A 23,072-nucleotide genomic window follows, 5' to 3' on the forward strand; every position below is an offset into this window, starting at 1 on the left:
CGTGTGTGTGTGGCGTTGCGTGTGTGTGTGGCGTTGCGTGTGTGAGTGGCGTTGCGTGTGTGAGTGGCGTTGCGTGTGTGAGTGGCGTTGCGTGGGTGAGTGGCGTTGCGTGGGTGAGTGGCGTTGCGTGGGTGAGTGAATGGTTAGCTGTTGCTTATGCGACGTATAGCACTTAATACTAAAGTAGGCAGACCTTCTTAGCCTTTGTGAGAATAATAGCAAAATAAAAATAAAAACCAGATCAAGTCAAGGACGCAAACGGCACCATGCTATTGTTTATTTACTCAGATGATTTGCATAAAAATGTAACTTGTGAGCACGTTTCTCTAACTCTCCAATAATCCCATTACAACACTTTGTACAAATGAGATTGGGACTCATCCTTCCGAAGTCGAGAAAAATGTGCAACGCTGTGTTGTAGTTAATTTTTTTAATTAACAAAATGCAAATAATGTGGAGAGATTTCAAGTGATTCAGGAATGGGCGCCCTTGTAAAGAGAAAGTACGGCCGGCCTGGGCAGTGATAGGGGAGGAGGGAGGAGAAATGCGAGTCACGGCAGCAGCAGCCTTTGATGTGCCTGCCGGCCGGCCGTGAATAATTAGGGGGTGAGAAATGCGCTCGGAGGGCTGCCTTTGATGTGGTAATGCGAGGCAGGCAGGCAGGCGGCTGGTGGCATTGTGCACGCGCTTTTTAGGGCTTGCGCAAGCGCAATGACCTAAAAAGCACATGCACTTGAAGGAATCGCCAGTGGAATCGCCAGTGGTGGATAAACACTGGATAAGCCCCTATAGAGCTTCGCCAGCTATGCGCTGAAGCGCATCAGCAGGCGAGCCCTAAAAAACCAAGCAGCATAATAAAATACAGACATTTTTTAACAGTGCGAAACAAATTAACGTATGTTATCATTACGGAAACAAGCACAAAGACTGTGAAGTGGGGGTATTAAACATGCACTGGCCAGGACTCCAATGGATTTCCGCATGCTTTTTAGGTCTCGCCTGCGAGGCTGTAGTAATCGATAACATTTCAGTACGGGACTTGAAGCCACGCCCTCTTTTTGATTGGCTGGAGTCATCGTTTATGCTAACACTGGCCTCCGATTGGAAATGAGGCTTATTTGTTCCCACTTTGTCTCTTTTTGCCCCCACCGATCCCGACTGGATTGTTTGCTTGCGGCCTTAGACTTTGGCCTTTAATTACTGGGTAAGCACTTTTTGTTTCCCCTTCCCTCTGTCTTTCTCCCCGAGCAGATAGAGATCTGCAGAGACACAGCTGCTTGTGTTAATGGCAGGTGTGTGTTTATTTTTGCATCGCGCTTTTACTTAAAGTGAAAGCGCGATGCAAATATAAACAAGCAGCTGTGTTGGCGTAATGGCAACAGCTTTTTTGTCCAGTCCCACGGTACTCTACGGTCAACCACACGTCAGACATAAGCAATGCCTGTTTTGCATTCTGGTACCTGTAGTCCATTTATAGTGGGAAAGAAAAGCTGCAAGCAGCGGACCTCAAATAAATGAACAGACAGTATTAACGGGCCTTTGTGACACGAGGCCACCTGAAAAACCCTTATTAACTGCATTGTTCAGCTGACTGGCTTCTTTGTGATGAAAACAAAGCGACCCATGCAGAGTGTTTACACAAAAACAGCCCCTGCGCCTGGACTTGCATTCCTGGTCGGTTATTATCCCAGGAGACCAGCAACAAGTCAGGCTTCTGACACCTGCCGCATGAGGGCAGGCAATGTCATCTCTTCGGCCGGAGGACTCTCCCTGACTCTCCTTCCCTGTTTACCCATCACAGTCAGATAGCCTCACCTACTCTGCAATAGCACCATTGCAGCTTTGCTTGTCTGAGCACCGGCAGGAGGTATTTAATTGCGAAACCTAATGGTACTCCTTTTATCGAGTGAAAGGCAGACTCCACTCAAGCGGAATTAGAACATGTGAACAGGTGGCCGATCTACCTCTGCAGTCGGTACATTAACCCACAGAGCTATCCGGAGAGCACAGGCAGCTCTAGAATCTGCTGAGGTAGCCAGTTCTTCCAGGCCCTGGGTTGTTTGGTAGCCACGGAATGAGCCAGCTTGGGCGTGCTTAGCAACAAGTCGACGTGGTCCCGGACTGCACCGTGGCCTAGAATGCCAGGAATGCCCGCAGAGGGGCAAGCTGGTGACGCCCGGTGCCTTGCCACAGAGCTGTCAGTGCCTTCCGCCAGCCCCCAAGGCTCCCTCCTTGGGTGCCATGCGAGCCCTCTGCCCACGGTCAATAGTGGCATTGTGCACAGCAAGGCCGCGCCAGGTGCCGGCCCCGGGCACGCTCACCAGCTCGCCCCTGAGACTTCTGCAATTTCTTGGCAGAGCTGAAAAGAAGCACCCACGGCCCCTGGACTGGGGAGCGCAGGACGACACAAGGGATGCTGTGCCAGGCTCCCACTGGTGAGAACACTTCTGAGATGCCCAGGTGAGTCTTAATGACGAAATGTTCCACAACACATGGAAATATAAAAAAAATGTTTTAATAGTTCTTGATACTTGAGTTCTCACTTTTTCTAAATGCACCAGGTGTATTTGCCTGATAAGGGACCTGAGATGCAGAAAGGTAGAATAGTGTGCTCAGGATCACACAAGTGAAAGTGGAAGCCGGGATGACGATAATGCTTTCGCAGTCAACACCTTAATCTGCAGACTGTGCGAAGGCCTCCGACACTCAACGTGTTTCAGACAGCCATAGCAGTCGTATGAAGGCGCAGTGACTGTTGGGTATGTGCGCATGTGACAGCACATAAGAAGAGGAGGTCCCTGGCTCCATTTCACACAGAGAGACAAATAGTACCTACCGCAGCAGGGGGTTTAACTATGAACAAAGGATCCTGGTGCAACATTAGTGAAGGTTCTTGCACCCAACAGGGACTGGTACATTCATGTATGTTTTTGTACATTAACATAGAACAGGTTGCTGGAGTTGACAAGATGACGCAGGTGCGGAGTGGGGGGGCGGTGTCTAGTCAATTTGTGTCTTGAGAGTTCATTAACTCATGGGGGGAACAAATTCCAACGTCTTCTAAAATAATTAGCACTTTTTTTTCCATTATCGTTAATTAGCACTCTTAAAGCGCACAAATTGCCAATAACATGGAATCACAGCGCTTTGCAGCAATTGTGCGCACAATTACAGGTTATCTTGGGTATCATATGATGCTTGGATTTGCTCACTCCATCAAACGACAATAAAATGTGTTTATTGAGTTAATTAGGCCCCGCATTTCGCTTTGTGCAGATTTCTTATTTGAACGCACCATTGCTATGTAAGTGCCCTTATAAAATTCCATACTTCGACTTTACCCAGCAGAGCGACATTCAAAGCTAAGGAATGCGGCTTCTCCCCACTCCTTTCTCCTTTAAATGCCATCACTGATCAACATGCACTAGTAAACCATGCCACCTGAAAGGTCAAGGGTCAACTTCTCACGTGTAGCAATACAAAATTTTCCGGCTATCGCGACAAGAATTTTAGATTCTATTAAGGACACAGAGGCAAGGATTATGCTTTGTCAAATTTCTTTACAACTCACAGCAGCCAATGAGAAAAAAGTAAACATTCAAACTAACTACATTTCCCATGAGGCTTTGAACCATGCCTCCAAAAACAGCCAATAGTAACCAAGGCTAATATATAAAATAACGAGGCACCATCTTGACTACCTCTTTCTTTACTCAAAGTAGTTCTGTAAAATGTCCAATAACAAACACTAATCCAGGCACTCAACGGAGGTCAACCACAGCATATCCAGCTCCCAACGGACAGCAACTCGCAACAGATTCCCAACGAGACAGTCCGCCTCCAGCCGTGAGGAAACTCCATGTCATGAAGCATCATCGAGTTAATTCTGTTTTGAATCCGTTCCTGAAAACAGAAACAAGTGTGAAAATACAGAAGCCCAAAGGATTTGATAACTCAGGGTGGGAAAGAAACTGACATCACAATATGAATCATCAGCCAACATGACAGTTGTAAATCTTCCCTTTCCCAACGGGTGGGATAATCCTCGCCTCCGTGTCCTTAATAGAATCTAAAATTCTTGTAGGGTTAGCTGGAAAATGTTGTATTCTATGGCAGGACTGGAGGCTCAGATTATGCTGGTTCAAAGCTCACCAACAACCACAGAAGAAACATGCATAATAGGTTTATAGTAAAACACTTTAAACATCTGCAGCTTTCAAAATATCTTCTAAACGAGATCCCAAAATATATGCCTTAGAAGCCATAGCGCCTCTGGTGGAATGTGCACCATAAACAGAAATGTCAATCCCTGCTTCAGACATAACCCACCTGACCCAATGTGCCAAGGTGGCCGCTGAAACTGGACGGAAAGGTTTTTGGATTGCCAACAGCATCTGACCCAAAGGGTTTGTTCTATGAGCTAATGTACGTTCCTCATATACCTTCAAACATTTTAAAACACATAATTTATCATTGTGAGGAAAAGCAGGATACTCAACTGAACGTGACATAGTCTTAGTCCTCCTGGTGATGATGAAAGACACACCCTATGGAGCGAACATCCTTCCTGCCAAATTTAAAGCATGCACATCAGAAACTCTCTTACAGGAGATTAAACACAGTAACATAGTAAGTTTATCAGATAATTGTTTTAACAATAACTCCTTGTTATCTGGCCAAGATTCTAATAAAGACCAAACTTTAGAAACATCCCACAACGTAGTGTATCTGGGACGAGGTGGGTGAGCAACTCTGATGCCCTTCAACAATTTACACACCAGGGGATGCACCCCCACAGGCTTACCATTGATGTGATTGTGTCCAGCTGAGAGAGCTGACCTGAAATTATTAACCGACCTATAAGAAAGACCCGATTCAGCACATTCAGATAAAAAGTTTAATACTTCCTTCACATCAGATTGCACGGAATCCACCTGTCCATGAAGGCATCAACCCACCCATCGCTTCCAAGATGCAGAATATCGTTTGTGGGTGGATGGAGCCCAAGCTTGGTGTATAAACTTGGCAGCTGCCGATGAAAGTCCCTCAATTCGCTCATGTCTCCTGAGAGCATCCAAACCATGAGTGATAACTGGTCCTGAAGGACCAGAGGATGAGGGGATCCCACGGGGTCCTGGAGAAGCATCGGAAACACAGGAAGTTGAAATGCTAAGTCCTCCGATAACTCCAACAGTGTCGGAAACCATAATTGAGTCTTCCACAGTGGTGTGACCAACACTAATGACGCCCCTTGTCAACGGACCTGGGCCGCCACTCTCGGAATTACAGGAAAGAGAGGAAAAACATAGTTCCTCTGAGACCCTCAATGTTGAAGGAATGCATCCATTCCCATCGCCATTGGGTCCGGTCTCCGGCTGAAAAAGCGTGGGAGTTGAGTGTTGAGGCGAGAGACAAAGAGGTCTATCATGCAAGGACCTCACATATTCGTGATCTCCCCAAAAAGCGAAGGATGGAGTCTCCTATCGCTGAAGTCCCTCAGAAACCTGGAGTTCCAGTCTGCTGCCTGATTGAGCTTGCCGGGCAGTGTGGAAGTCAAATGAAGCACCAGAAGCGTTGCACTTATTCAATAAGTGTTTATTACAAGAAGGTAGGTTCAAAATACAAAGCCCACAACCGACTCCAGCTTCGTCTTCGTTGCAACTGCCTTCAACAACTGTAGAGGCAGTTACAACGAACACGCAGCTGCGAGGACATATCTTAAATGATAACAATGCACGAGAATAACAACATACTGATACAACCATAGGAAATATCAAAAGATAACGGTTGCTCTTTCCCTTTAAGAGTGGCTCGCAATTCCAACAGGCAGATACTCCGATATCACACTGATCACACTGAATTTTGGAAGAAATGTCAAAATTTCTTCGCAATGTGGGCCAACAGCCAGGATTTCGTCCCTCCTAGGAAATTTATGTATCTCACCGATGAAACATTGTCCATCTGGAGGAGGATGCAACAATTGCTCTTCAGAGGTGAGATCGCTCTGATGGCAAAGGAGCCGGCTAACAACTCCAGAAAATTGATGTGTAACTTTAGTTCTTCGGTGGACCAACGTCCGCCTGTGGCAAAGTCTCGACATCTTGCTCCCCAACCCCATCGGCTGGAATCTGACTCTATGATGACATCGGGAGAGGCTCCGAAAATGGCTTTGCCATTCCACGCTTCCATGTGATCCAACCACCAACGGAGCTCCTCCTAAGCATAAGGGGACAGAGGAATCAAGTGATCGTACGCATAGAGCTTTTGAAGGTAATAGATCTTACGGCGCTGTAACGCTCTGTAATGGAGAGGCCCTGGGAAGATGGCCTGAATTGAGGACACCAGTAAGCCCACAATCCTCGCCAGGGACCTCAACGAGACCATCTGTTTCGACAAGGTGGAACGTATCTATCTCTTTATTGATCTGATCTTGGACATAGGGAGAAGTGACGTAGTGTTCACTGAATCCATTTGAAACCCCAGAAAATCTACCTGTTGCATCGGAGTGGTCATTGCTTTTTTTAGGTTTATCACAAACCCTAACTCTTGTAACAGAGAGGTTGTCCACCTTAGATGAGTGAGCAGGAGGGTCTGATATTGGGCGAGAAGCAGCATGTCGTATAGGTAAACGATCCAGCGTACCCCCATCTCTCTCAGCCGAGTGACCACTGGCTTCAGCAGTTTTGTAAACATCTAAGGGGCAGACGACAGACTGAAGGGATGGGAAAGGTACTGGTACCATTGCCCTTTCCATGAGAATTGAAGAAACTTCTGATGGGAGGGCCAAATGGGAACTGTTGGATAAGCGTCTTTTAGGTCCAGACGTACCATATCGTTGTTTTCCAGTAAAAGGTCTCTCAAAAGATGGATGCCTTCCATCTTGAAGTGTCTGTATGAAATGAAAGGTGCGCAGCTTCCAAAAAAAAGTAAAGTATTTTCACGCTTTCTAAACTGGCGGCGGCCCTGGCTGCAATAAAATGCAGGCAAAAGCTGAACATGCACCAAGCAGGAGGGTGGAGGAGGGAGCCACAGCCACGAGGACAGGAAGCGAGCGTTCACATATGTGAAGCACAGCTGTTCAAAATAAAAATAAAAAGTTTCTCAGTGAAAGTAAAATAGAAAAAAGCGGAAGCCAACAAGTCATAGGGCAATGCTCCAGCAGAGTGAACGAGTTCCAAAAAGGAGAAAAGATGAATTAACCACTCCCAAGCAAGGAATTTAATAAGACAAGCAATTGCACAAATGGCAAATGATGGGCGGACGAAGGGTAGAGTCCAACCCCACAAACTACATACAACAGATCATCCTGACAGTGCAAGTGCAGTCTGGTTTCGACCTACAAATGTACTATGGGGCCACAGCCGTGATCTCAGGTGCTACAAGGGAAGCCTCAGAGGTTCCTGAAGGGTTGAGACTGCCACCTCCTCTCATTGGGTGATACTGGTCAGCCAATGAGAGGATGTAGCAGACCCTTATTCGTCAGAGAGTGGGATGAGGTAAGTTAGAGTAGCTTACCCCACCCAATTGTGGCGAGCTGTCACTGAGTGACACCCGGTCCTGGGCACTCCAGGCTTAAAACTGAAGCGGCCAGATCCGAGCCTATCTTTGACACGCCCACTCGTCATGAGAGGGAGGACCTCGAGGGAGGCGCTTTGCCGGACTGATGTTATGCCCACAGGGCTGAGAAATCCTCAACCCGGCAAAGTTCAGCTCGGGCAGCCAGGCATTTAGAACTTGCATAGTGGCTGGCTGCCTGACATGAACATAAAGAATGTTTGTAATTGTCAGGCTTACCTTGCTCAGCCTAACAACAGGCACTTAATGTTAGCAAAAAAGTGCCCCCCCCCAGGGACCATATTTTCTTTTCTTCGGAACTGCTCTATCAAATGGCTCATTCTTGAAATCCCCACCTTCTTCAAGCTTTGAGGTATAACCTGTTACTTCATAACTCAGGATTCCTATTATATATATTCCTATGAACCGATTGAATGAAATATTTGCTCACATTTAAATGAAATCGTACAAATATATATTTTAAAAACAACTATTAGAAAATGACAACGAAAAATACAATAGCACTGCACCCGGTCCTTCACATTATACAGAATCTATAAAGTTCATGGGTGGTGATCTTGAACTCATTTTTACAACAAGCTTGGCATAGTCAGCGTAATGAGGCATAATAAAAGCAATATGTATTACTTTTTTTAATTAAACTCTGTGATGGCATGGCTTAAGCGTAAAAAAAACTAAACACAATGTCGGAAATACAATTTGCATACACGCGGAATTTATTTATGGAGAACTAGGTCGCGCACGCTGAATGCCAAGGTCTCGCTTTGGAAAGCAGGAAACCCTTTGCACGGCGCAACTGTCTAGTACCTGCTCCTAAATCGAGGTTCTCAATTGAAATAGCGAAGATGTTGTATACACCTAATATGGCCTCTGCCCGTCCATCAGTTGAGACGATCCTTTGTACGCTGTCTAGTGACAGAGACGTCCCTGGCTACGCACAGTGCGCATGCGCACTCAGAGAAACACATTGAGGTCCCCAGCTGTCGGATAGGGTAAGAAGGGTTGATAGGAATGGGGATACGAGTACGCTCTATGATGTTGTGGGTTTGAGCCCCTGTTTGTGTGTCTTGCTGTGTGTGCAGAAGTCTCTTTATTAATAGCAGCCTTTCTCCTAGTTCTGGCTTGTTTAACAACTCCCCCCTCCTTTGCAAATCGGTTGCAGTTTGTAGATTATATGACCTGTTAGTAGTTACCTGCTGAAGCTGTTCGGTCAGAGTGTTGTGCGCGGCTCTGTATAACGTCAGAGAGTACAAAAGCCGTCCAGGGTCGAGACTGCGCCTTTTATCGGTTTTGCTGGGTCCGACGCAGAGAGTATGCAGTTTGAGTTACAAACACAATTAATTAAAAGTGGCCGGTGGTAGATGGCAATACATGGTATAACGCGGCGTGTAAGGAGGCATCATTGTTTTTTAGTTTAAAAAACACTTTGCCATACATGTGAATTTTCAGCGGCACTCGATTAAGAGTCCTTAGGGCAAACTCTAACTTGCATTGTTCAGAGAAGGAAATTGCCTGGCCAGTCAACGCAACGCTCTTTGGTTAAAATACCTCTGAACTGTAACCAGCATTATGAAATTTAATAGGTCTCGCCTACTGGAGAACTATTGATTGAGTCAATGTTTTGTTAGCCATGTTGCACAGCGCGGCTGCTGTGCAGCATACCTGAAAGTTGAGGGGGTAAAGCGCTATGACGCGGCTAGTGTTGATCCAGTCATAGCGCTTTTATTTTTTTTAGTTTCAGCCATGGTGCATAGCAGCCGCGCTCCGAGGCAAAAAAATATTGACAAAGACATTAGATCTCACATAGGTGAGGCCATTTGGCTTTGCCATTGTTTGTTTGTGAGGTATGATGAGAGCGGTGATCTTTCAGGATTCTGCCCGGGCATTGGTTGTGGTATAGTTGCTTGGAGGGACTGAGAGGACATGAAGGTCACAGTGAGTACAACTGGCAGGTATTGTCGTTAACATGCGTGCTGTTTTTTGTCTGTCACATTCCTTGGAATTATATGTATACGTAGAGCGTGGCACCAAGATTGCTTAATTTCGTTTAAGATTTGGCGTTATTTGTGAATGTAAACCAAGGCGCAGCCAATCAAATCTAAGTACAAAGTACCCGGAATAAACAATGACAAAACATGAGAATTAGCTTCTGGAGAGGCAGTGCATGTACTCGGAGACACTCAATATTCACACATGCATCCATTTCACAGATAGCAAAACGGAGCTACACATATGCATACAAGCTGTCCCTGCAAAGACCACCACACCCACAGACAGCTATGCACACAACACATCAATGATGCACACAGCAATTAATATCGAGCTCGAAGCTGTTTGCGTGTGTCGAATTTCAAGGTGTAAAATCAGAAGCCGCCTGGAGCCACTAACAAAATGAAACTAGCAGAGGAATGGTCCCCTCTCCACCTCCCTCCCAAAAAAAGATTGAAGAGGAAGTCAATCAGTAGTAAGTAGTGGGTGGCCTCTGAGCCACCCCCCTTATTTTTTTTAAAGACCAATAGGGGTATGCACTGCCTCAGGTGAGACCTAAAAGGGACAGGTGATGTACAGTCCTGTGAAAAGTACTGGTCTGGCTGAGCCAACTGCTGAGGTGAGAAGGCCAATGGTGTGGTGAGTATTGAAGAAGTGAAGGGTCTGGATTGACGGATGGGGTTTAGGTCTGGTAGATTGTATATTGTGATGGGTGGTCAAGAGGAACTGCTGAAAGAGTGGTAGAAGAGTAATGGAATGGTGCTGGTGCATGTGAGACAGCTCAGGAGTGAGTAAAGGCTCAGCAGTTGGGATATGGGGCCATGAGTAGCTGGGAGTTTAATTACCTGTGGAACCTAAGGATTGTACTGCTGGCTTATGTAAGGATTTGAAATGCTTCTGTAAGTTAACGGCTACCTATGCAACTTGATTTCTATATTGTGAGTTTGTTATTGGGAGTATAGCTTTACTGTCTTTACGGGTAGCTGAGCTTTTTGAGGCTTTAAACTGTAAAATCTTTTTAACTTGAGGAATGGCTGTGCAGCCTTGAACCCGAGTGTATATTACATGGACCTTGAAAAGTGGCTGTACTGTAGGTATCTATATGATCTTTACTTGTGTGAGAGCATTACTGTCAGATCTGTGGGGTTTTCTGGCCTATGTTTTCTGATACAAGAGCTGTGGTGTCAGAACAGGAGACTGGCAACCACTGCATCCAATAGCTCCAGGCCCTAGCAGACCTTGCCCAACTGGACCACACTCACCTCTGACAACACCCTCAGGATCATGAAAAGCATCCACTCCAGAGCCCCCCTTGCATCCATGCCCTCACCACATCTTCAACAGAGCCTGCACCTCCATTGCACCCGAACTCTGCTGCACCATCAAGTCCACTACCTTCCCTGAAGACTAGATACACGCAGAGATCAACCCCTTGCTGAAGAAATCCTCTGCCGACTGACCTCAAGAACTATAGACCCATCTCTCTGCTTCCCTTCGCAGCCAAAGGTATTGAGAAAGCCATCAACGCCCAACTCTGAGTTCATCGAAACAAACCACATCCTGGACCTCTCCTAATTGGGATTCAGAAGCAACAATAGCACCAAGACCGCTCTCATCGCTGCCACAGACAACATCAGCACCCTCATTGACCGAGTTGAGACTGCTGCCCTCATCTTCCTGGACCTCTCAGCCGCCTTCGACACCGTCTCCCGCCACACCCTTTGCGCAAGACTCCACAACGCCAGAATTCGTATCAAATCCCTAGATTGAATCCGCTGCTTCCTCACCGAACAAACACAGAGAATCAGACTTCCACCCTTCAACTCAGAACCCACAGAGATCAGCTGCGGAGTGCCTCATGGATCTTTCCTGAGCCCCACTTTCTTCAACATCAATGTGGTCCCACTAGCAGCCATCGTGATTAGCCACAGACTCAACACTGTCTCCTACACCAACAATACCTAGCTGATTCTCTCCCTCACAGACGAACACACAGCCGTCAAGAGCAACTTCCACAGCGGGATAAAGGCAGTCACAACCTTGATGAAGGACAGCTTCCTCAAGCTCAAATCGGAAAAGACCGAAGTCCTCATCTTGGGCTCTACCCCCTCCTCCTAGGATCACTCCTGGTGGCCTGTGGCTCTTAGAAGCCCCCGTCACACCCACAGACCACGCACAAAACCTCAGCACCATCTGGGTCTCCTTGCTCTCACTGAACCGCCAAATCAATGCCCACTTGTACTCCTGCTTCCACACGCTCCACCTGATAGATATAATGCTTAAGTTCATCCCAGCCACTTTTAATTATTTACTGCTGCCCTGCATCCTGTTGTTTGTTCATTTTTTGAGGACTGTGCTGCTGCAGATAGGGACCAATCATTTGCAAATTGGTTTTGGCCCTACCCTAAAAAGGACAGTTGAGCTAGGCCACATACTTAAGATACTTTCCTGCACTGTTGAGTTTCAAGAGAGCTAGAGCTTGAATCCTGTGGCACAGCAAGATACTGGACCTGTCGTTTGGCCATACCTGTCCCATTTATGGCCTCATTGCCAGTTCCCTACTAAATCTACGGGGACTTACTAGACCAGAACTAACAAAAGGTGAAAACCTGCGTGATTTACGGGGTCATTTTACACAGTATTTCACTGGTTCTGTGGATTTTAATATTCATTTTTGTTAGCTGCAGCTTTAAGCTGGTGTCAAATAGTAGCTGGGGTTGCAGCTGAAGAGAATTAATCTACAGATGGCATGGAAGAGTAGCATGAATCAGAACAGACTCCTGTGCTGCTGAGTGTAGCATTGCATGCTCTCCTCCCATTGCTCAAATTGGGTGAAGTGGTGGCCAATCTTAACCTCACTCTGTCCATGGTTCCCTCTCCCCTCTTCTTTTCAACCTTTATATCCACCCTCTCATTTCCCTTCGCGAGCTGGGGGTCTCTGTGTACAATTACGCGGATGACCTCCAGCTCGTCTTTGATCTTTCTTCTCCTTTGATCTCTCTTCCCAAATTCTGCTCCACTTTAGTCTTTATTTCTGATTGGATGAGCACCAATCATTTAAAGCTCAATCCCGACAAAATGGAGCTTGTCCTCACGGGTGGTCCCTCCAACCCTTGGTCCTCGATTCATTGGCCCCCCTCCTTTGGCTCCCCCCCTTCTCCGGTCCCCTCTGTTCGGACCTTGGGCATCAAGGTCAGCCATGACCTTACCATGCATGCCCAAGTCAGTTCCGTTGTATCCTCTTGTTTTTTGTCCCTTCGTCTCATCCGGAAGATCTCTCGGTACTTCTTAGCGGACGCCCTTAAATCCATAGTCTTGGCCCTTATCACCTCTCGCCTTGACTATGGGAATGGTCTGTATGTAGGCATTCCTGCTTATGAAACCCGACGCCTACAGACCATCCAAAACCAGGCTGCCCGTCTCATCCTCCGCCTCCCCAAATCATCTCATATCACGCCTGCACTTAAGTCCCTCCATTGGCTTCCTGTGCACTTCAGATCATTTTTCAAATTGGCCTGTTTGGCCTTTCGGGCCTACACACACTCAGCCCCCCTCTTCATCAGTTCTTTGATCACCCCTTACACCCCCACCCGCACTCTTCGTTCCTCTTCTCTCTCCCTCCTGCATGTCCCCCGCTTTTGTAAATCCAGAACGGGGGGCACCCGCTTTTCGGTTCTGGCCCCTCGGTTCTGGAACACTCTCCCTCTCTCTATCCGTTCTATTCCCACCTATGCTCACTTTCGTAAAGCTTTGAAAACATTTCTGTTCTCCCAGGCATTCCCCTGTTAGCTCCTTTGGTCTCCTCCGTAGAGTCTAGTTTGATCTCAGCGCCAGGAAGCCGCTTGGCCGCAGTGCGCTTTATTGAGTTTCTTTTTCATTTCATTTCATTTCATGGTGGCTTTACTCTGTCTGTTCTTGCACCTGGTAAAACGAGGCCCGTGGTTCCTGCCCCTGATAATCTTGGTCACAGGAACAATTTGGCATTCACCTGAGCAATAACACCTTGGGGTTTTTACCTCTCTTTTCAGCTCGTAATGAGGGCCTTAGAATTTTCACTGAAAAGAACAAAAAGGGATGAATGGAGTTCTTGAATACTCAGCCACTGGTACACATACTAGGTCGCATTCGATTCCAATAATTTGCTCACTTTGGCACTACAGTTGGGGATCAACCATTTGCAAATTTGCCTTGCCGTCCCTCAAAAGGGACAGTCCAGTTTGAACTGAGAACTCAAACAACCATATACATGTTTCAGCCTTGTTGTACTCAGTCAGTGAGGTGCGTCTTGAGTCCTGCGGCATAGCAAAGTACTGTACTCTATTTCGGTGTACATCTTCCACTGGGTTGCTCACTGAGAACAAAAAGAAACCAGCTTAGACAGATCATTTACCTAATGACAATGAAGAGAACGTACTGCTTACATTTAGCGAGATAAATTTCAACTAGGTGATGTTGTCCTGTGTATCTTGGGGCTGTCTAGAAATGTTAAGCAAGCCCATAACCAAAGTAGAAGTCAAAGAAGCCATTTGAGACGTCTCCTCAGCAAAACTCTGTAATCAAATTATTTGCTCATGGACTTTTACCAGACATATTTAGAACTTTTTGCATTGCACTTGGTGCAGCTGTAGTCTGTAGACTTAGACAAGGGGCAGCTCCCTAACCAGAGAATTCTTAATTGTTTCTCACGCAAAGCCTGGGCATGTCCCTACAGATTCATCCTCAAATATGTGGATTTGTGGAGCAAGCTAATCACCCATGAGGGATATCCAGGCACTAGAGCAGGAATGTGTAGGCCCCTATTGATGTAAACCTCTGAGTACGAAATTCCTAGTGAACTTCTGGCAAAGAGGTTTCAACCAATTCACCTGGACCAGAATGGATTTATCTAGAAGCGCCATGCAACGTTAAACATTGGTCGCTTGCTGGTAGTACTGGAGGAGACATGAAGGTCAGCTTGGAAAAGGGCATGATACTTTCAACAGGCTCTTCCTGGCTATGGTGCTCAGCCGAATGGGCTTGGGAGGACCTGTGCTCTGTTGGAAATCCTTGTTGTATGTACACCAAATAGGCCTGTGTTTTCACAGACTGAATGATCTCTGCTGTGTTGATAGGCATGAAGGAAGGGTGCTCTATGTCTCCCATGCTGTTCACATTGATGATGGGGATCGCTAGCTGAGTCAAGCGGATGGAGAGAGCAGGAAGGGGTGTCTCACCGTTGGATGGTGCACATATTTCTCTTAATGCAAGCATGGTCCTTTTGTGCCTTCGAAAAGGCCTAACAAGTGTAGACAATACTGTTTGGGCACTGATGGGCTTTGGCCATGTGTTGGGCGTTTGAGTGAATGGTAGGCACAACCTGATGCACCTATGCGATCAGTGCACCTACCTTGCCAAACAACAAGGACATAGCGTAGGACTCAAATTCATTATGGGGGCTAGGGGTATAGATTGATCAAACATAGGCGGACCTGAAAAAGAGGAACCTGGGCAGGTCACTAAAACACTATGTACTGATGTTCAGTTCTAGAACTTATTACCAGTATCAACCATGGGTTGTATACCACTGGATAAAATGATAATGGAAAAATTCTTAATGTGAAGGAATTGGTAAGCACACTGCCTCGGAGTTAAATTGTGGTTGTAAGGGTGTGCCGTGTTTCAGGGAATCACTCTCTGAACTGGAGTGTAATGTGTATCAAACCAGGTTGCATCCCCAGAAAAATAAAACTGCGGCTGAACGAGCACAAAAGTAACATTATAACGAAACAAATGAAATCTACGGTAGCCCATCATTTTGTTGAAGCTGGTCATAATGTTAGTCAATTAAAATTCTGTATCCTGGAGAAGATAGAAAAGCAAGAAGGAAGAGACAATCATAACTTTATTTTGCAACAAGAGAATTACTGGATCAGCCATTTGCGTTCTTTGAAGCCCAACAGAATGAACGATCGTATGGAGTTCCTGTGCTATTGATGAATTAGAGACTGTTTGTGTATAGATCTATTACACACATATAGAACATGAACCCATGGCATTATCTTGATTTGTTGTGTACATAAGTTCATTTTTGTTTACTTCATAACCATTAACGTGTATTTAGTGATGATATGTTTATCCATCAGGTGGCGTTTACTTTCCACATAGTTCCATTACAGTGTTTTCACCTTGGGGCAATCAGGGATGTATTAATAGTTGCTTTATGATCATTTAGGAATGGAGGGATTCTAATTATTGCCCAGTCTTTATACTATACATTGACGTTACTGTGAATAGAGCACGGTAGTAACTTTTTCTATATCACACCAGCACATTTTATAAGCAATTTATAGTCCTCTTTCTAACTTTACTAACAGACACGCAAACGTCATCACGACAACACCACACATGTATTAAGGTCTGGGAGTCTTAGTTACGGCACACTGAAGCAGAGACGATGATGGCACCGAATCCGCTTTCTAACCTGAGACACCGGTAAACACGCCTAGCATATATCGTGTATCGTTTCTACACTATAACCAATGTCACGTCGCGGTAAAGATGAAGCCGCTTCTCACATCATAATCACTTAGACCGCTCTCAATTGTAATGGCACTTTTTTCACGTCACGGTAAATAAAAACTGTTCCCATGGTACTACCCGTTCGTAACTCTGTTGCACCACCGTCCCAACACAAAAACCACTAGCATGCCATCATGTACGGTAAAGATAAACCTGTTGGTACCGTTCTATCACGTTATGGCACATCCGTGACCTCATTTTATTTCTTAACCATACGCTAGCACACCGCCGGTTATTTGCGGATCTTGGTCAAATGGGGGTTAAGGTTCATGTACTATTTAGTGCCATTCTTCTTTTCCATTAAACTAATTTCGGTCCTCATTAATGTTGTAGATTATACCCAGACGAAGGCTTCACAGCGAAATGCATTGGGATTTATAAAGTGTATACTTGCCATACTGCATTCTGGGAAAAGTAGTTCAAAAAAGCATTTCTGTTTGACAACAAGAGAGAAAAGTATTGTGACGTAACAATATCATTAAACACTGAAACCTACTTATACAGAGTGGTGTTTCTAAGAACCAAGAAAGAAATTGTTGAAACCTTCACAAAGGACTATTTAACCAGTGCCCGGGGCACATACCTCGCTTGTATGGGGATGCAACCTGGTTTAAAATGATAATGGTTCCACACTTACTTTATCATTTTACACTCCTGCTGGTGTAGATAGTGAGGCTTGATCTGGAGCCCAGCAAACATAGGGTGGCACTGAACAAACTAAAACTTCAGTGAGACGATAGTGGCCTTGGTGCTTCAGACTTTGAATATTATTATTTATATTATTTTTTAGCTGCCTAGATCCACTAGACTGCATGCAGCTTAAACGGCTCTCTCCCAGCAAACAGTTCTTACTACAGGCATGCACAGGAAGGGGCAATGAGCTACCTAATAATGAACTGTTGGGCACAGTATAAGGACAGTTCACCGCTGCTGATGTCTTCCTTGATATTCTAGGGTATATCCCTACGGAAATGTGATCATCAGCAGGTTATGCTCCAGCCTTGCCATTAGTAGGAGACCTGGGTTCCCAGGGTAACCACACCTCCAGACAATTAAGTGATTGGGCAGCCACAAGGGTAACATCCGTGGGAAATGGCTATGAAAATGGCATGTTCAAAACTGCCCAAGAAGCATTAGAGAGAAATGGTCTGCCACCAGAACAATTCATACGACACAGAGCATTGAAGAAAGTCTATCATCAGGAACGAGTTTGACATTTGAGGAGCTGTGAACACAAGGTACTTTAGTAGCTGCAAAGAATAGAGGTTACAAAACAAGTAACATTTCCTTCAGGTGCGTCCAAATAAGGTGTATATGTTTGGGGGAAAAAATGAGAGCTAATTTCCAATCAGAACTGATAAGTTTTACAGTAGTAAACAATTTTCTAGTGCCCTGGCAACTGAGGAAGCATACAACTCTGCCTTGTAAAGAGGGAGGCTTTGCACTTCCATGTTTTAAGCTATAGTAATATTTCACCCACCTCCACTTTGCTCTTTTCTAGTTCTATCAGGGGGGGTCAATTTCTGGCATTGCAATCAATTAAAGATAAACTAGACAGCACACCACTACCTTTCTATTTTATTTGAATACTACACTATACAACACAATGAAAGCGCACCCGTTGCTAACGTTATCATAATTTGTGTCTAGCCCTGACCTATGACTCCTTATAACTATAACCTGTTACGGTAGGGAGAGGAAAAGTAGCAGTGCCTGTATAACAGTTTTGGGACAAATGCTTAAATCAACAGTAAACATGGGATACATAACTATAAATGTCTGCTATTATCCTACTAAGAAGTCTTTGAGAGCGAATTTGGGGAGCACATAGTGTTGACATCTCACGTTTCTAGCACACATTTTCATAATTTAGGCTTGAACTGTCCTGAGGTTACTGTGCATTGGGCTTCTGTGTTTGCTGAACTTATTTTCCTTGTTGGATTATGTTCAGGATATTCCAACTGCGGTGTGGAAACTCATCACTTCACTGAACTGCTTGCAAAGTTTTGGTCGTGGGCCGAGCCCCAAAATGTAAGATTGGGTTGCAGAACTTATATATAATAAAGTATCATAGGTCTGGGTTTCTTAACTCTCACTTTCCGTTAGATGTAGTTAAATGTGAGATCCTCAGCCTACTTTCCTGATGAATATGAAAACCACGCCTCGCCTGCCTCTCCTTGGAAATTGTGATGTGTTTTATATATAAGAGGGGGGGCATCAGCTAACCAAAACTAGAATGAAGATTTCAGGGTTCATAATTTAGTCAAGCAATAGGTTTTGCACTCAACAGTTATGGGATTCCTTGTACACTCATTTTAAAATATACTTTGTGTATTTTGACTGAACTCGCTTCAGTTAGGACATATCTAGCTGGTAAAATTTGCTTATGTGCTTCACTACTTTTAAGATGACTCTGAGCAGTTACTGAATTATGTATTGAATGTTACTTTGTAAATGATTAAGTAGAAGGTAAAAAAAGAAGTACTGTCCAGCTCCTGTAAGTTGGAAGTGGGTCATGACAGATAATTTCCTTGACCATTGCTTGGTCTGTTTCCTATTGACTGATACGCTGAAAATTGTGAAGTTTGAAATCTAGATATAGATGACTGGCAGCTTTCCTGTATGATTTCTGTTGGACTTGGTCCTTTTTGCAGGGACTTCCCTGAACTTTTTGCCTCCCTTCTATATTTTTTCAGAGCTGTTGTTGGCTATTTTATGACTCTGGGCACTTTACCACTGCTGATCAGTGCTAAAGTGCATATGCTCTCCCTATTGTAAATTGATGTATTAATTAGTGATTCCATGATTGACTATTTGGTTTACTTGTCAGACCCTAGTGCAGTGCACTGAGTGAGCCCAGGGTGTGTAAACCAAACGCTGCTAGTGGGCTTGCAGCACTGGTTGTGTAACCCACAGAAGCGGCCTTGTAAAATGTGTCTAAGGTCTGCCATTGCAGAGCCTGCGTGCAGTCTGGCACTGTCATGCTGACTGGGCAAGTGCACCCACTTGCCAGTCCCTGAACCTTCCCTTTTCTTCATATCAGTCACCCCTATGGTAGGCCCAAGGGCAGGGTGCATTGTACGTATAAGGTAGGACAAGCCCTGATGTGTGTGGCATGTCCTAATAGTGAATTACAGCCATTTTCATTTTTCACTATTGCAAGTCTACCTGTTCTCCATATGCCAGAATGGGCTGTTAGAATTATTACATTTTATAATCCTAACTGACTGAGAGAACATGGTAGAAATTCTAGTTTAGTATGCCTGGACTCAGAATGATAAAATACATATTTTAGTAAAGTGGGTTTTAACATTCTGTGTTTGCAAATACCACTTTTAGAAAGTAGGTATTAGCTTGCCTAACCTTTCAAGCCTGCCTCTGCTAGGTTGTGTATTCCTTGTCTGGAGTTTGAGTGACAGGGCTGGGGGATTCCAGGAGACAGAATGAGTCAGCCCAGTGGTGAATAGGGAGATCTGCATCTAGATGAGAGGGAGGAGTTGCACCTGGGATCTGAATAGGACTGTGCCCACCCCACAGTGCTGGCTCCACCCCCTGTGGTGTGTCTGATGTGTCTGCCCTGCACACTGAAAGAAGAGAAGGAAGACTGTCAAAAAAGTGCTCCAGGGCTGTACTTGCCTTCCTTAATGCTGGCTCCACCTCCTGTGGGGCGTCTGATATTCCTGCCCTGCACTGTGAAAGGAAAAGAGAAGTCTGGTAAACAGAGTGCTTCAGAACTGGTTTCGACTGGGCACAGGCCCCTCTGCCCTCGGAGGACAAAGGATGTTGGGGTATAAATATTGGGACCCTGATCCCAAGAAATTAGATCACTTCTGGACTTACAAGACGAAACCTCTGCTGAGGAGAAGGAACCTGAAGAAACTGAGGAGAGACTATTCCCAAGCTGAAGTGCTGCTTGGGGGATTGTCCTGCAGTGGTTGCCTGACTGCCAAAAGGAGGAGAAAGAACTTTGTGGACTTTTCTTTCAACTTGTGCAAATATCTCCAAGGGCTTGGAAGAGAGCTTGCCCCCTGACCGAAGTCCCAGGACCAGTGGACTTCACCAGCCTTTGTGAATTGCTGCTGGAAACAAGTGGCTACAGAGGCAAGGAGCTGTGACCGACTCTCACGACCCGCCTGGTGTCCTGTAGGCACCGCACCAAGCAACGTCCGTCTCGAACTACGCAAGCTCTGAGCTCACCGACTACATCCTGACGCTGTCACCGAGCCGTAGCCTGCACCTCGACTGGAAGGACACCGCGACGTGCAACTCCTCGCTACGCCAATTTGTACTGGTCTGAACGACACGGTCACTGCTGCTGACTTCGAGCCCTGTGACCGCACCGGAGTTGGGCACCACCTCGCACGCTTCGCGACGCACCGCCCGACTCGCACCGCTGTCTGGACGGATCGACGCCAGCTCCCGAACTCCGGCTCTGTCGCCGCACCGCAAGCTGCAAGCACCGAATCGAAGCACCGTCTCACCCTGCAACGCAAGCCTTGGATTCACCGACTTTGTCAACGGGCCGCTGCCTGCACTGCATCGAGGGACAACGCGCCCTGCAACGCTTCCTTTCTGCACCGCGACGAACACCGGAACCGGCTTTCACATCCGTGCCGGCCGCCCCAAGTAAAAGGTACTGTGACTGAGTCTGTCGACATTTGAGTGGGCCCGTACCGACGCGGTCCGCTGGATTTGCTAGACTCTGTTATTTTCAACAACGCTGTAGCCCGTCCGGGCTACAGACTCGCACAGAACCTTGATTTAAGCCTCTTTAACAAGAACTCTTGAAATCTAATAGTACTGTGGATTCTTTTGGTCGTTTATTGGTCTTGTGGTAACTCTATATAAAATATACTTATTTTTGATATAAAACCTTGTGTGGTGTCCATTTGTACTGTTGTCACTGGGTTACTGTATGTGGTCACAAATGCTTAACTTACAACGCCTCTGAAATAAGTCGTGACTGCTCGCGCCAAGCTACTTAGATGGTGAGCAGGGGTTATTTTAGGAGGGTAATCCCCCTTACTCTGACTAGAGGAGAGGGTCCCTATTTGCCACAAGTACCTACCTGTGCCAACTGGAGACCCCCAATTCTAACATTGTTAGTCATCGGAAGGGATTTCGAATTTGTATTTGTGACTCATGTACAGTGATTGGTGAACACTACTTAGTGAGTGCAGACCATTACGCAGCCACATACTTCTGATACTTGTTTTTCCAATTGTAGTACCGCCTTGTAAGTGAGTATGGATGCTCGTGCCTTTTCATGACCACCACATACTTCTTATGACGAGAGCGTAAAATGGACTGTTAGCCATGCCAAGAGTAAATGCTGTATGCAGAGATGTCAGTTTTACAGCCGGTAATATAAATGCAAAATAATCTACTTTATTGTCTTAGGGCAACATCTAATATTAACCCAAATGTCTGTTGCATAACTACAAAACTGAAGATGTCCAAGTTGTCTCCAGATTGGCCATACTGACCAGAGAACGGACTTGACTGCACAACTGCGTAAAGAAAGATTATGAGAAGGATTGCTGACCAACAGTGAGAAGGATTTCAGCTCAAGTTAAAGATGATTTGCATTACCCCCTGAAGCTAAACCAAGCTTGTATTAAAATTAGGTGCGGTGCAAAGAAATTCCTAGTGCAGATCCTTACACATTTACATGGTTAGCTCTATAAAAGCAATTCCAGAACACCATGTTCTACTCTTTTGGTTCAAAGTGGATATTTAGGCATTGATGAATGACTTGCACCAGTGAGGAAAATATTCACTGCCACTACTTGGCTACAGATGTGGATTCATATTTCAACCAACTCTTCATACATACTGTAACGTGGAAGTCTTCAACCAAGCCACCTTTTTACATGGTATATGTTAGTTGGCTAGAAATATACTTGAAACATCTTAAAAGATTGAAAAAAATAATTAAACCGAGAACGTTAAATTGTTAAAGCCGCTGATGGGAAACATGTCAGGTTTAGCAAGGCATGAATGACCACTGATTCCTCATCTGGCCTCCCTACCACCTTATAAACTAAATGCATTTATAAACTAAATGCATTTTTGGAGAGTTAACCCTACCTCGTGTTCCCCATCCCAAGCCACAGCTTCTTCCGTTTCCATTGCGTGAGCCCATCCACCCTACGTTAGTAAGGGGAACAAACCCTCATTTCATGCTGTTTTTTTGTTTATGGCCATCTGGACTCAATCTTCTGTTCTTCTCTCGCAAGGCAGTGAATTTATATAGGGTTAGTTTGGTGTGTTTATTTGCTGTTTAAGCATTACAAAGACTTAAGTGGTGTGCTGGCCAGTTTTGTAAATTTCTTTGACAGTGCTTGGGCCTTTTTTGTTGTTTTAGCAGACAGTGTGCTGGCCCTTTTTAAACCGGATGAATAGTTCATCCCATTTCTCTGTGCCTCAGCTTTCTCGGCTGATAAAATGACAAGCCACTAAATCTTACTCATTTAGAGTGAAACTCTACTTTTTCGTTTTTTTTTTTGAGAGTTTGCGGTCCGAACAGTTCTGCCAATGAATGGGGCACCTCAATATTTATAGGCGGTACCCTGTGTAGAGTATTCAGCCTGTTGCATACTAAGTGACTGTACCACCCGAGGCACACTTCTGGAGACTCTATAACCCGCTGCTCCTCACTGTGTCCCCAGATCCCTCCTTCCACACTAACACCCGACGCATTGCATCACTGTGGCACACTGCACATTACATTAGGGGCACTGTAGCCCTCTCTGCAATAGAACTGTACAAACACGGAGCATAGGCATACAACGCAACAGTAGGCAATCTCCCTAAAGCACAAGGATGTGGCGTAATGACCAGAGCTGCTGAGCGGGAAGCTAAGGAACCAGGTTGGCTCACCATCTTGTGATTCTGGACAAATCAGTTAATCTCCCCGCGCCTTCCAATAGGCAATGAGATATGCTCCG

At 45.5% G+C, this 23,072-nt stretch overlaps 1 protein-coding gene and 1 long non-coding RNA gene across 5 annotated transcripts in view; one reads left to right on the forward strand and one right to left on the reverse strand.

The window, feature by feature from the left end:
- Nucleotides 1-3,770: 3,770 nt before the first annotated feature.
- Nucleotides 3,771-8,465, reverse strand: LOC144773198 (uncharacterized). Its single transcript, XR_013599927.1, has 3 exons — nucleotides 8,383-8,465; nucleotides 4,500-4,567; nucleotides 3,771-3,903 (listed from the first exon to the last, which is right to left on the reverse strand). It is a non-coding gene; the product is annotated as an uncharacterized LOC144773198 (long non-coding RNA).
- ASMTL (acetylserotonin O-methyltransferase like) overlaps nucleotides 8,465-23,072 on the forward strand; it is a 221,177-nt gene continuing 206,569 nt past the window's right edge. Inside the window, exon 1 of one of the 4 annotated variants that reach the window (XM_078658086.1) lies at nucleotides 8,465-8,567. Coding sequence is in view for 1 of the 4 variants with exons in the window: in XM_078658085.1 (XP_078514211.1) it covers nucleotides 9,967-10,039 (73 nt within the window). In the remaining 3 variants the exon portion in view is untranslated. Of the gene's footprint in view, nucleotides 10,204-23,072 lie in introns of all 4 variants that reach the window. The other 3 variants (XM_078658088.1, XM_078658085.1, XM_078658087.1) reach the window with 3 other exon arrangements.

Source organism: Lissotriton helveticus, chromosome 8, assembly GCF_964261635.1.
Source record: "Lissotriton helveticus chromosome 8, aLisHel1.1, whole genome shotgun sequence".
Taxonomy (NCBI): Eukaryota; Metazoa; Chordata; class Amphibia; order Caudata; family Salamandridae; genus Lissotriton; species Lissotriton helveticus.